Source organism: Xiphophorus hellerii, chromosome 6, assembly GCF_003331165.1.
Source record: "Xiphophorus hellerii strain 12219 chromosome 6, Xiphophorus_hellerii-4.1, whole genome shotgun sequence".
In the NCBI taxonomy this organism is placed as follows: Eukaryota; Metazoa; Chordata; class Actinopteri; order Cyprinodontiformes; family Poeciliidae; genus Xiphophorus; species Xiphophorus hellerii.
In genome coordinates this window covers 25,689,046-25,700,674 of record NC_045677.1, presented here as the reverse complement: position 1 = coordinate 25,700,674, position 11,629 = coordinate 25,689,046, and the positions used below count along the sequence as shown (strand labels likewise).

At 39.3% G+C, this 11,629-nt stretch overlaps 2 protein-coding genes across 3 annotated transcripts; both read right to left on the bottom strand.

Moving 5' to 3' along the window:
• Positions 1–308: 308 nt before the first annotated feature.
• LOC116722293 (acyl-coenzyme A thioesterase 2, mitochondrial-like) lies at positions 309–6,202 on the bottom strand. 2 transcript variants are annotated; one of them, XM_032566518.1, is made up of 4 exons: positions 6,094–6,202; positions 4,061–4,525; positions 3,071–3,255; positions 309–1,234 (listed from the first exon to the last, which is right to left on the bottom strand). In XM_032566518.1, exons 2-4 carry the CDS (start codon positions 4,512–4,514, stop codon positions 626–628), a joined length of 1,248 nt encoding a protein of 415 aa, XP_032422409.1. In that variant the 5' UTR covers positions 4,515–4,525; positions 6,094–6,202; the 3' UTR covers positions 309–625. The 2 variants fall into 2 exon arrangements, with proteins under 2 accessions (XP_032422409.1, XP_032422408.1); XM_032566517.1 differs by lacking the exon at positions 6,094–6,202 and having other exon boundaries at positions 4,061–4,718.
• A 528-nt stretch (positions 6,203–6,730) lies between these two features.
• LOC116722295 (uncharacterized) lies at positions 6,731–9,368 on the bottom strand. Its single transcript, XM_032566522.1, has 2 exons — positions 7,087–9,368; positions 6,731–6,785 (listed from the first exon to the last, which is right to left on the bottom strand). The coding sequence occupies exon 1, from the start codon at positions 8,790–8,792 to the stop codon at positions 7,638–7,640; it is 1,155 nt and encodes a 384-aa protein (XP_032422413.1). The 5' UTR covers positions 8,793–9,368; the 3' UTR covers positions 6,731–6,785; positions 7,087–7,637.
• Positions 9,369–11,629: the final 2,261 nt, after the last annotated feature.

The window sequence follows — 11,629 nt, the reverse complement described above, 5'->3', positions numbered from 1 at the left end:
CTGGCGACGAACCGCTCCTTTCCACTACCTTTGCTGTTACTTGTCCGCTCTCCAATGAAAACATCAACCCACAGCTTCCAGGAATCACATTACTTCTCCGATCATCTGAACTTGGACCATTCCTCTTCTCCCCCACAAGGGAACCTAGCTCCAGTGACCCTCCCCTCTGGTGGAGAATCTCAACTAGAGCAGTAAGCACTTTAACTATCATCATTTCTTTGTTTCAAAACTGTCCACTTGCCTCTCATCTCCACTGCCTTCAGTTCTCCATCAGTTCTAGGACAAGAACCACACATTCAACTCATGCAGTATTTGTTCAAAATAAACTTTATTCATCTGATTTTTCTGAGTGTGTTCTGTATGTGGGTCAAGCGACTGGCTCCCATTAATACAACTGAAATATTTCTATTTGCTAAATGGATTAACAATAGTTCAAAAAAACAACAACACTGCTTTCAAAAACATGAGTTTATATAGATTGAGTTAAGGTTTGCTTTAATAGCGGATTTTCAAACTGTACTCTAGCTTTTTTTGTTTTGTTTTGTTTTTTGGAGTAACGGCTTCCTTTCAGCCCAAAACTCTCTCTTAGACATTTTGGCTGGTTTTTGATTGAAGGACAGCAGCACTATAACTTGGATTTAGTTTGAGTTTTGTCACAGTCTAAGTGAGTTCTGAAGAACTCCTGGATCTTACTCCATAGATGGACTTCAGCAGCAGCGTGGGCCCTGGGCTCCCCCCCCCACAGGACCGGAATACCTACGAACCCATGGAAGCTGGAGTGGCAGTACGGTCCAAACGGGGGCTCTAAATAATGTCCGGCTTCAGGGTAGCTCACACTCTCAAAGTTCTCCTTCCCATGATGCTTTAGTCTGTCCATCATCTCATCCATGTAGGCCTTGCTGTCCCAGTTGAAGTCGTCCTCTGAAGCTACAAACAGGAATCGTCCGCTTGCTTGTTCAATAGGCACCAGGGATGCCTTGTTTTCCTCCTTCAGAGAATCATGCATGGCATGTTTAATGATAAAGGCTCCCGACTCGGTGGAAATCACTTTGTTCATGTCAAACTTCAATGCTGAGAGAATCTGTCTATTCTTATAATACAGGGGTAGGACTGCGCTAGCGGAGCAACCGTTGATCCAGACCACAGCTTCAACTCCGGGCACAAAAGCAGCGAGGGAAAGCGCGATGTCACCCCCCTTAGATTGGGATATTACCCCAACTCCTTTACTGCTCACCTGTGAATAACATGAAATTAAAAAATAATGATCAAAACAGACAGTTCAGGTATGAAAGGATTATTCAAATATACACTTTAACAGTTAGAAAAAAAAACCTAACTACCGTATTTTCCGCACTGTAAGGCGCATAGAATAGACGCTACAGTAGAGGCTGGGGTTACGTTATGCATCCATTAGATGGAACTGTGATAAAGGGAATGCCAACAAAATAGTCAGATATTTCAGTCGAACTTTATTAATAAATTACAAACCAGCGTTCTGAAAACTCCGTTCATTCCCAAAATGAATAAACAGCTGTTTTATTATTTTCCCCGAGGTAAAGTAAGTGACGTGGTATTTTTGTGACAGTTTATCTTTTAACAACAGCAAGGTATAACATATAGTGGAGGGGAACTTTTCATCGATTCAATAATTTTTATCAGACGTAAAAAACAGTCTGATACTGTTACGGTAAATCAAATGTTAGTGCAATCACAATATATATCCACTTCTGCACATTTGATTCGTTCATGTTAAATTCTCTTGCTGCTGCTTTATTCCCGTGTTCTACTGCATCACTGATCGCCTTGAGCTTAAACTCTGCGTCGTAAGCGTGTCTCTTAATAGGAGCCATTTTGGGGTCTTTACACAAAACCCAGCGTGCACCGCGCGCTTCTTCTTCTACGGGGGAAAATGAAGTCGGCGGCTGCTTACCGTAGTTGCGAGACCTGTTGTGGCTCAATATTGGTCCATATATAAGGCGCACCGGATTATAAGGCACGCTGTCGGCTTTTGAGAAAATTGAAGGTTTTTAGGTGCATCTTATAGTGCGGAAAATACGGTACATTAAATGAAAATGTGATTGCTTATTTTCAAGAGCATTTTAAAATATTTGGTTGTTTGATCTCAAAGTTAGACACTTTGAGATAATTAATTACAGGGTTTTTTGTGAAATTTTTCCTTTTCTAAGCATATTTTATCTAAAGTATACCCTAGAATCCAAATTCATTTGATTAGGAATAAAAATGAATTATGAAATGAGACAGACTTTTGACAAAATATGTAATAAAACTATTAAAAATGTATTATTCTGGAAGGCATAGTTTCTCTTATTATTTACATTTAACCAAAATAAAAGATTTACACCCTGCTCAGATTAAAGATTATTTTAAATCTAAATCTGGCAGAGATTTATATAGTTTTGAGTTACCTGAGACTTCACTATGAGTTTGTAGCAGATAGACAATAGAATGTTTTATTTATTTTGGACATGAGAAAAACAACAGAAACAAAATAAAAATGACTAAAACAAAGTAAACAACAACCAAAATACTCAAATAAAAACTAAGCGTCATAACAAACCATGTCTGAAAGGGAGAACCTTATTTAATCCCACTCCTTCTCTTTTTTTAGGGTCAGGATTAATTACCAGTTGATTTCAGTATCCAAAGAACCTTAAGAATGGATATTATATGCAATATGAATATTTACAGAGAAAGAAAAAATAAATAAATAGTTGAACAAAAAAAGAATAAATGGATGGACGGGTGAATGGATAAAAAGTCTGGAAAATGGATTGACTATAGAGGAATCGATTGTACATTTTTTAATGAGAGTTTATTCAGCAACAAAAAAATAAATGTATTCTATAGTGTGTTAAACATCTTTAAGGTTGTTGCCTGAAAGATCTGACCTGGGCCGACACGCCATTGAATATAGAAGTTATGTTTTCTATAACCTGCTCCCAGAATACAGGAGACAGGATGAGATGTTGCACGTTTTTCAATTTATTAGTTTGTTTCTTTAACATAAAGTCATTTTATGGAAACTAGGAAACTGGATGTGTCTCGTCACCTTTGGCTGATTTTGTAGAAACTTCACTGCTTCTTCGAAGTCGTCCAGATTCATCCTTTCTAGTTTGGGTTTGCCAGTGAATATAGGTAAAGCAAGAACTATAAAGCCTTTATTGGCCAGCAGAGAGGCCCTTTTCTCTGACATTAAGGTGCCCAGATCCAACACAGCAGGAAACGGACCCTCTCCTTTGAGCAAAAACAGAACAAAAGGATGTTAAATACTCATTTATTAAAATGTAAAAATTTGTTTACCTGTTAAAGGTGATTTATTATGCTTCCTTAAACATGTTATGGTAGGTCTATGGGCTACGCAAAACATGTTCATTGCATTTCTTGCACAAAATAATTCTTGATTAATGAGACTTCATGCTACCCATTTCTGCCTATGTTGAGCTGTTTTAGGGCCTCTTGTCACTTTAAATCCAAAGAAGTTGCTGCTGGCCCCGACCCCCAGCTCAGCATTTACACTTGCATGTGAAAATGGTTGCAAACAGATGCACAAGCAGAAGTGGAGCCTCCAAGACTGTAGCAAGGGGTTTCTGAATGGTAAACTACAAAACAATCATATTTCCAGCAGCCATTGTACAGTGCATACAGCAGTAAAACCAGCTGACTAAACATGCTGGAGCTCAGCTGGGGTTGCTAGGTAACAGGCTGTGCTTTGCTGGGGTTGTTAGATGACAGGAAGTGCCTGACGATTTGTCACGTTACATTCAAAATGTTTTTAAATGGCAAATTTTTTAGACACCAAAAAACATTAATTTATTGCCAAAGACTGGATGCATGCAAAATGTAAACTTTGCATAATAGGTTCCCTTTAAAAATTAAGGTTTGCAGCTTAGAGACATTTTTAAATTGACCTTTGGTGCATTTGTTAACTCAGCATACTTTAAGTTCCTCATAGAACGTTTGCAGAGAAAATATGAAAAAAACTGTTTAGGTTCTGATGGATAATGTTAATTAAAATAGCTAATGAGGTTGTCATTAATACCTGGCGGGGTAAACAGGACTCCTTGAATGTTGCCCACTTCGACAGGAACTCGCATGACTCCATCTCCCATGAGACGCCTCTCATTGGTCGCCTCGGCCAGGATCCCGCCCTCCTCCTCCTCATGCACAGAGAAGTTCACCATGAAAGGTTCCAATGCTTTGTCCTTATAGAAATATTTGTGCAAGGTATCTGCCTTCAGTGACCACAGCAGACCCATGGGTTCCACCCCGACGTAGCTCCCACTGAGCGAGGCGTCTCTGTTAAGGTCGATCTCCCCGCTGCCGTCGGCGCAGTAGCTGGCCGAGGAATTGAACACCACTCCTCTCTCATCGATGGATCTGGCTCTCAAGGTGACCAGCTGGTTGGACCTCAGTCCGGCCACCTTCACCTGAACGGGCTCGTCGAATAAACACCTGGCGCTGGGGAGCAGCGTCAGTCTGATCTGGGCTGACATGCTTTCTGAAACTGAAAGAAAACAGTTTTCATGTTCATACAATTTTTTGCACAAAATCAAAAGTCTGAAAAGTCTTCAGTTCTGCCTATTTTGATCTCTTTTCAGAATGAACTGTAGGACCTCTTGTCACTTTAAATCCAAGTAAGCTGCTGCTTGTACGTGAAAATAGCTGCAAGCAGATACGCAATTATAGCACCATAAATCTATGAAAAGCAGAAGTGGAGCCTCCTGCACAACCAAAAATGCAGCAAGGAGTTTCTGAGTGGTGAGTGAACAACAAAACACTTGTCTTTTTCAGCAGCCATTGTACAGTGCATACAGCAGTTAAACCAGCTGACTAAATGTCCTGGAGGTCAGCTTAAGTTGCTAGGTAACGGCACACTGTAACTTAATCTGGAGGTTTATGAAATGGTTCATACAACTAGACACCAAAAAACATTAACTGATTACCAAAAAACAACTGATTGTTTTGTTAAATGCTAGGAAAGTTTTTAGAAACAGTTGAAAAATTTTGGGCTAAATATTTGCCAATGGTTTTGTTTTTCTTTAATATGTGTATATATTTAAATGTTTGTTCTTTACTTTGCTGGTATTTTCACACTTTTCTGTTTTGCCATCGTTTTTTTTTCTGTTTACTTGTTTTTTGTTGAAATTCTAAAGCTAAGCATTGGCAGCTTTTACAACTGGTAAAAAGGTTTAACCAGTTTCCTATTTGTAGGTTCTCTCTGGACTCCTGGCTTCCTGCCACAGTCTAAAATCATGACTGTTTGGTTAATTGATTTCTCTAAATTCTCCTTAGGTGTGAGTAAAAAAGGAAAAAAAGTGAATAAATATCAAAAGTTAATTTCCTGTTTGCAGTTTCTCTCCAGGTGTTCCAGTTTCCTCCCACAATCCAAAAAGATTTTAGAAGAAAATTTAAGTTGTTTATATTATTATTACTAATATTACTATATTAGGGTTCATATAATAGTATTATTATATAATAAATTAAATATAATATATATTACACTATTATATATAATATTGTAAATATTATATATATAATATAGAAATCCCAAGCAACACAGCTGCAGAATTCTATCAGATTAGATTATTGCAGTCAGTTTCCACATGTTGGTGGAGAAGCTCATTAGGAAGCTTATTTTAAAAGATATTATTATTAACTGATCAGTGATGTAAAATCAGTGCCATTAAGTCTCAGACATGACGCATCATTTCGAGTTTCAAAACAAATGTGATTCAAAATGTGATTTTGACCTTTATGTGCTGCATGGAAATTAACTTTGAAATTTGACAAAATATGATAAACCTTTAGGGCTTTATGGACAAATTACGATCGTTCTAATAAAAGTGTTCTCTGTAAAAATAGACTAAAGGTCAGTCGGTAACATATCGAACTCCTGTTTCTAAAGACAGACCCTAATTGTGTGACTATCTAAGCAAAATAGGCAACACTTTCACTTTTCACTTTTTAACAATATTTTGTGGCTACTGGAAACAAAAATCAATCATAACTTTCTTACATCTTGTTGATTCAAATATGTTATCATTTATAGGAATGTTAGAATCATTTACTCACCTTTTTGACAGTTTTCTTACGCCACACATGCCTTTCATATTAACACTGCAATTAAACTAACATGACCGAACTTACCGACAAGTGTGTCTTATTTAGGTGCAGATTTCAGGTATTGTGACGAGAATTATACCAGCTGGCTTTGACTCCGTTTAACTTCTTTAAAAATTACATCACAGTAATGGCTCAAAACCCAATCTATTCTTAGTGGTGGAACTAGTAGTCCCGCTCTCTGTGTACTGGAAGACTTTTCCTTTTTATGTGCCAAGATTAAGCCCAAACATAGATCTGAATGCCATACAGTCTTATTCAATAAATTAGGACTGATGAAGCTTGTCAGATTAATAGTACCTTTCGAAAATAACCCTTTAGCAGGTATTAAACATAGTACGAAATAATTATAACTTCACTTGGTGATGAAACTGCTAACAAAGGAACTTTTCAGTCACATTCTAATTTATGGCATAAGCCTGTTATTTGCTCAACTGCCTACAGTTGAAAACAGTTTCAAAATTCAGTCATATTTTTTGTGAAGAATTATCACATAGTTATCAATTCCTGAAAACATCAACATCATGAGATTCTATAACAATCAAAATGTTATTTGTAGCGTCCCGGTTGAAAGGATGGTCTCTCAAACTGATGGTTCACAGTCCTTTATTTTACAGCCTTTGTGTGTGAACACACCGTAAGAGCTACAAAATATACAAATAAAATACCATTAGTAACTCAAACAGTGTTGTTCTAACCTTTTACCTTAACATTGAATCTTTTACCTTATGTAATTTTTCATGCTATAATTATGTGTTACAATACACGTATTTATTAAACTCTTAACATCCCTGTGTCATGAAATAAAACAACGTATTTCAACTGTTGACGGTTGACCAAAGAATATTAGCACCATCTAGTGGCAAAACAAAACCGTCACACTCAATAGCGAACTACAAGTTCCGCAGGAAAACTAAACATATATTTACACAACAAAACACTCACCTTGTTCCCTCATCAACCAAGCGCCAATTAACTGATTGCCTACACCTAAATTACAATTACTCCGTAATTATCTCCCTTTCGCTCCGACCCGTGTGCGCTCTCTCTCTCCGCTATGACCGAGCAGTTAATTGTCTAGTTTGTCACCTTCCGTTCCAAGCCCTTTCACAATAAAAGTATAGACTGTCATGTCAACAAATACTCCTTATTTACATGAGGAAACACAAAATACTAGTAAGGTCATTTACACTCCCACCAAATCATTAGAGCTTAACTAAACAAATGGAGCGATAATGACTTCCTAAAGAAGAAATGACCTGTGACCTTTAACCTCTATGAAATCACAATACATAGGAAAGAATGCAACTTAAACTATAGAGTATAGTTAAACAGTCTCTAATAGTAGAACCAATTTCTGCACTGGGCGTTCCACTATAGAAATTTTACGGGAACATTGTCCTTTCTCCATCTTCCGTTCTCCAAAGCGAATCTTTACTTTTCTCACAAGTCCATCTTTATCAGTTACTATGTCCATTACACGTGCTAATCTCCATTCATTGCGAGGTAAAATGTCCATCTTCTCCATGACAACATCTCCAACCTTCAGGTTTCTCTTCGGAGTATGCCATTTCTGCCTTGTTGCAATGTTGGATAGATACTCCCCTTTTCCAACGTGACCAAAACTGCTCTGATAGGTACTGCACTTGCCGCCATCTTTTCCGTGCATAAATGTCTTCCTTGATGACTTTACCTGGAGGGGGCAGGGTTGCCTTTGATTTCATGGTGAGCAGGTGATTTGGGGTCAACGGCTCTGGGCTGTTTGGGTCACTGAGGTTATCCACTGTAAGAGGTCTGCTGTTCACAATCGACATTGCCTCATAAAAGAATGTCCTTAAAGATGTGTCATCCATCCTGCCTGACGAAACTGAAGCTGTCGAGCGCAGAATATTTCGAACCGTCCTGATTTGCCTTTCCCACACACCTCCTGCATGGCTTGAATGAGGCATGTGCATTTTGAAGTCACATTGCTTCTCGGCCAGAAATGTGGTAATGCGGTTAGAGTCCACTTGTTTTAAAGCTTCCTGCAGTTCATTTTTAGCTCCGACAAAGTTGCTTCCTTGATCACACTTTATCTCACTGACTGCTCCTCTTATGGCTATAAAACAACGGAGCGCATTGATAAATGCGTCTGTAGTAATATCGTCTAACATTTCTATGTGAACTGCTCTGCAACAAAGACAAGTGAAAAGAAGTCCATAACGCTTGTGCACCTTTCGAGCCTGTTTGGTTAGAAAGGGACCAAAACAGTCCATTCCACAAAATGTAAACGGTGGCGATGGCTCTAAGCGCACTGTTGGTAGATCAGACATTTTCTGTTCCTCTGTTCCTCTTCTGAGTCTGCGACACTTTACACATTGGTGTATAAAGTTTGCTACGGCTTTGCTGATGCCAGGAATCCAAATTCCATTTGACCTGATCTCATTGATTGTCATTCCTTTCCCTTGGTGTTGCACCTTACTGTGGAAATGAGCAATTAGTAGCTGAGTGACATGGTGACTCTTTGGAACTAATACTGGATGTTTCAGTGAGGAAGAGAAAGAAGCATCCTTTAGCCTTCCTCCCACCTTAAGGAGTCCATCACTGTCAAGAAAAGTGTCCATTTGAAACAGCTTGTTTTTGTGAGGGAGTGCCTTTCCATGTTTAAGCATCTTTATCTCCTCTGCATATTCATTTGCTTGTACGTCCTTTAGAATAACACATTTAGCATTTTGTCTTTCTTGTGCTGTGCTATGACCCGTTGTTTTATCTCTCTTGGCACAGCGAATCAGTCGAGCAATGGCTTGAGTGGCTTTGTACCAAGAAGAAAATTTTGTTAGCTTGTCTGCCTAACCTTTCTTCTCTGTTTTGAAAGTGTTCAGCGCATGTGCCCTTTTAACCTCTGGATCTCCGAGTGGTAAGTTCATGTAGATCTTCGCAGCTGAAGGGATTTCTTTGTCCCACAGAAACTGTGGCCCTTTGAACCAGTCTGATGAGATGAGCTCACCTGCACTAGAACCTCTGGAGGCAATATCTGCTGGATTTTGCTCAGAAGAAACATATCTCCACTGCTGAGGGGTGCTGTTGAGCCTTATCTTTTGAACTCGATTGGAGACAAATGTGTGAAAACGGCGCGCTTCATTATTGATGTAGCCTAAAACTACCCTAGAGTCCGTCCAGAAATACTCATTAATCTGTGTCAATCCAAGCTCATCCTTTAGCATGTTGCTTGCAGTAATGGAGACAACAGCAGCTGTTATAGTTCAAGTCTTGGTATTGTTGTTACCTTAATAGGAGCAACTCTGGTCTTTGCTGTAACTAAATCACAATGCACCTTTGTTTACATATCTTAAATATGAACACTGACCATAACCATATGAACTTGCGTCAGAAAAATGATGCAGCTCAGTTTTTACTATTTGACCAAAGTCTTCAGGAACATAACAGCGTGACAGAGTGATTTTCTCCAAGTTCTTCAAGTCATCTTTCCAGTTATCCTACACTGGCTTTAGTTCACAGGGAAGGGGATCATCCCAGCCTGTGCCTTGCTTGCATGTCTCTTGAAGCACCCTTTTGCCTGTGAGTACAAAGGGGGAGATGAATCCCAATGGGTCGTACAAAGATGCAACCATAGATAGAATGCCATGCCTTGTATCAGGTTGGTCATTAGGTCGAAAGCAAAACCTTAGTGTGTCTGAGTCAATGTGCCAGTGAATGCCCAACGCTCTTTCAAGTTTGGAGTCATTAAACGCTAGGTCACATGCTTGCTGTGGAGAGGCACGTTCAGATGGTGGAATGCTTTCTAACACTGTTTTATCATTACTTACAAAGTTGTGTAGTCTGAGGCCACCTGAAGCACAAAGTGTCTGAGCCTCCTGGGCGAGCTGAATAGCTTCCTTGATGCTTGAAGTACTTGTTACACCATCGTCGACATAGAACTCTTTCATTATGAACTGAGATGCAAGGGGAAACTGTGTCTCGCTTTCTTTTGCAAGATGTTTTAATCCATAATTGGCACATCCTGGTGAGGATGTGGCACCGAAAAGATGCACCTTCATTCGAAACTCTTGGGGCTCAGTGTCCAAGTTGCCATTTTTCCACCATAAAAATCTAAAATAGTCTATCTGCTTCATACACATGAAATTGATGGAACATTTTTTCAATGTCACATAGTAATGCAACTTGATGCCGTCTGAATCTGATTAGAACACCATTTAGATTGTTCAGCAAATCTGGGCCTGACAGCAAATGATCATTGAGACTGTTACCTTTGTATTTTGCTGAGGCGTCAAAGACTACTCTGAGTTTGTCTTGTTTTTGGGGATGATATATTCCGTGGTGGGGAATGTACCACCTTTCTCCTTCTTTTGCTTCGTTGTGAACTTCCTCTGCATCACCCTTCTCTATGACTTCATCCATAAACTTTACATATTGCTCCTTGTATCTTTGGTCTTTTGACAGTTTGTTTTTGAGGCTTTGAAGTCACACAGTGGCCATTTGCTTACTGTCTGGTAACAGAGGTCTCTCCTTAAATGGAAGTGGCATTTCATAATGTCCTTCATTGTTTTTATAAATGCCTTCCTTTAGTGTATTCAGAAAGAGAATATCATCTTGAGACACTGATTTGTTATCCTTGTTATCATCCTTAAAGTCAGACGCGAGAATCTTGAGTGCATCAGTGGGAGTCATTAAAGGGAGTTCTTTGACTGTGACTCTGTGGCACACAGTAGATAAGCTAAAAGAGTCATTGTGAGATGATGTGGGGCCTACAATACTCCAGCCCAATGCTGTGCGGACAGCATAGGGTTCACCTTCTCCTCCTAAGATGACCTGCCTTGGCGCTAATGCCTTGGAACAGTTGTAGCCAATTAAAAGCCCAACTTCACATTCTAGCTATGGTGGAATCTCATTCGCCATTACCTTTAGATGATCCCATTGCCTTGCCGTTTCATAGGAAGGAATGTGAGAGCGGTTAACTGGTATACAGTCTTTAGTGTAAGCAGGAGGGAGTTCAATTATTTCTGAGGAGTTGTAGCCTCTCACTTTGAGACCTGAAACACGCTCGCTTGGCACAACTGCATCTTTACCAAGCATTGTGGTGAGTCTTAACCTTATTGGGGTTGACTTAGCTTTGAGATTGTTAGACACGTCTTGGTCAATGAATACTGTATCACTTTGGGTGTCCAAGAGTGCATAAATAAGCCTTTATTCATCTGGGTGTTGCTCTGAAGAAACCCATACTGGTACAATCATAGAAGTGCTTACACATTGTTAATTGGTTTCTGCATTGAGAGACAGGGTTGTTGCAGCCTGTTCTGTACTCGTTTGAATTTGGTTTGTCTGTGCTTTGTCACTGTCATAGTTAAAGTCGTGCAGACAGGTAGGGTGTTTTTTCTTGCACATTTCACATGCAAGTCGGTAACGACAGTCCTTTGCGCTGTCTCCGGGTTTGAGACAACCGTAACAAAGTCTTTTATCTTTTATGTATTTTCTTCGTTCCTCAAGTGAT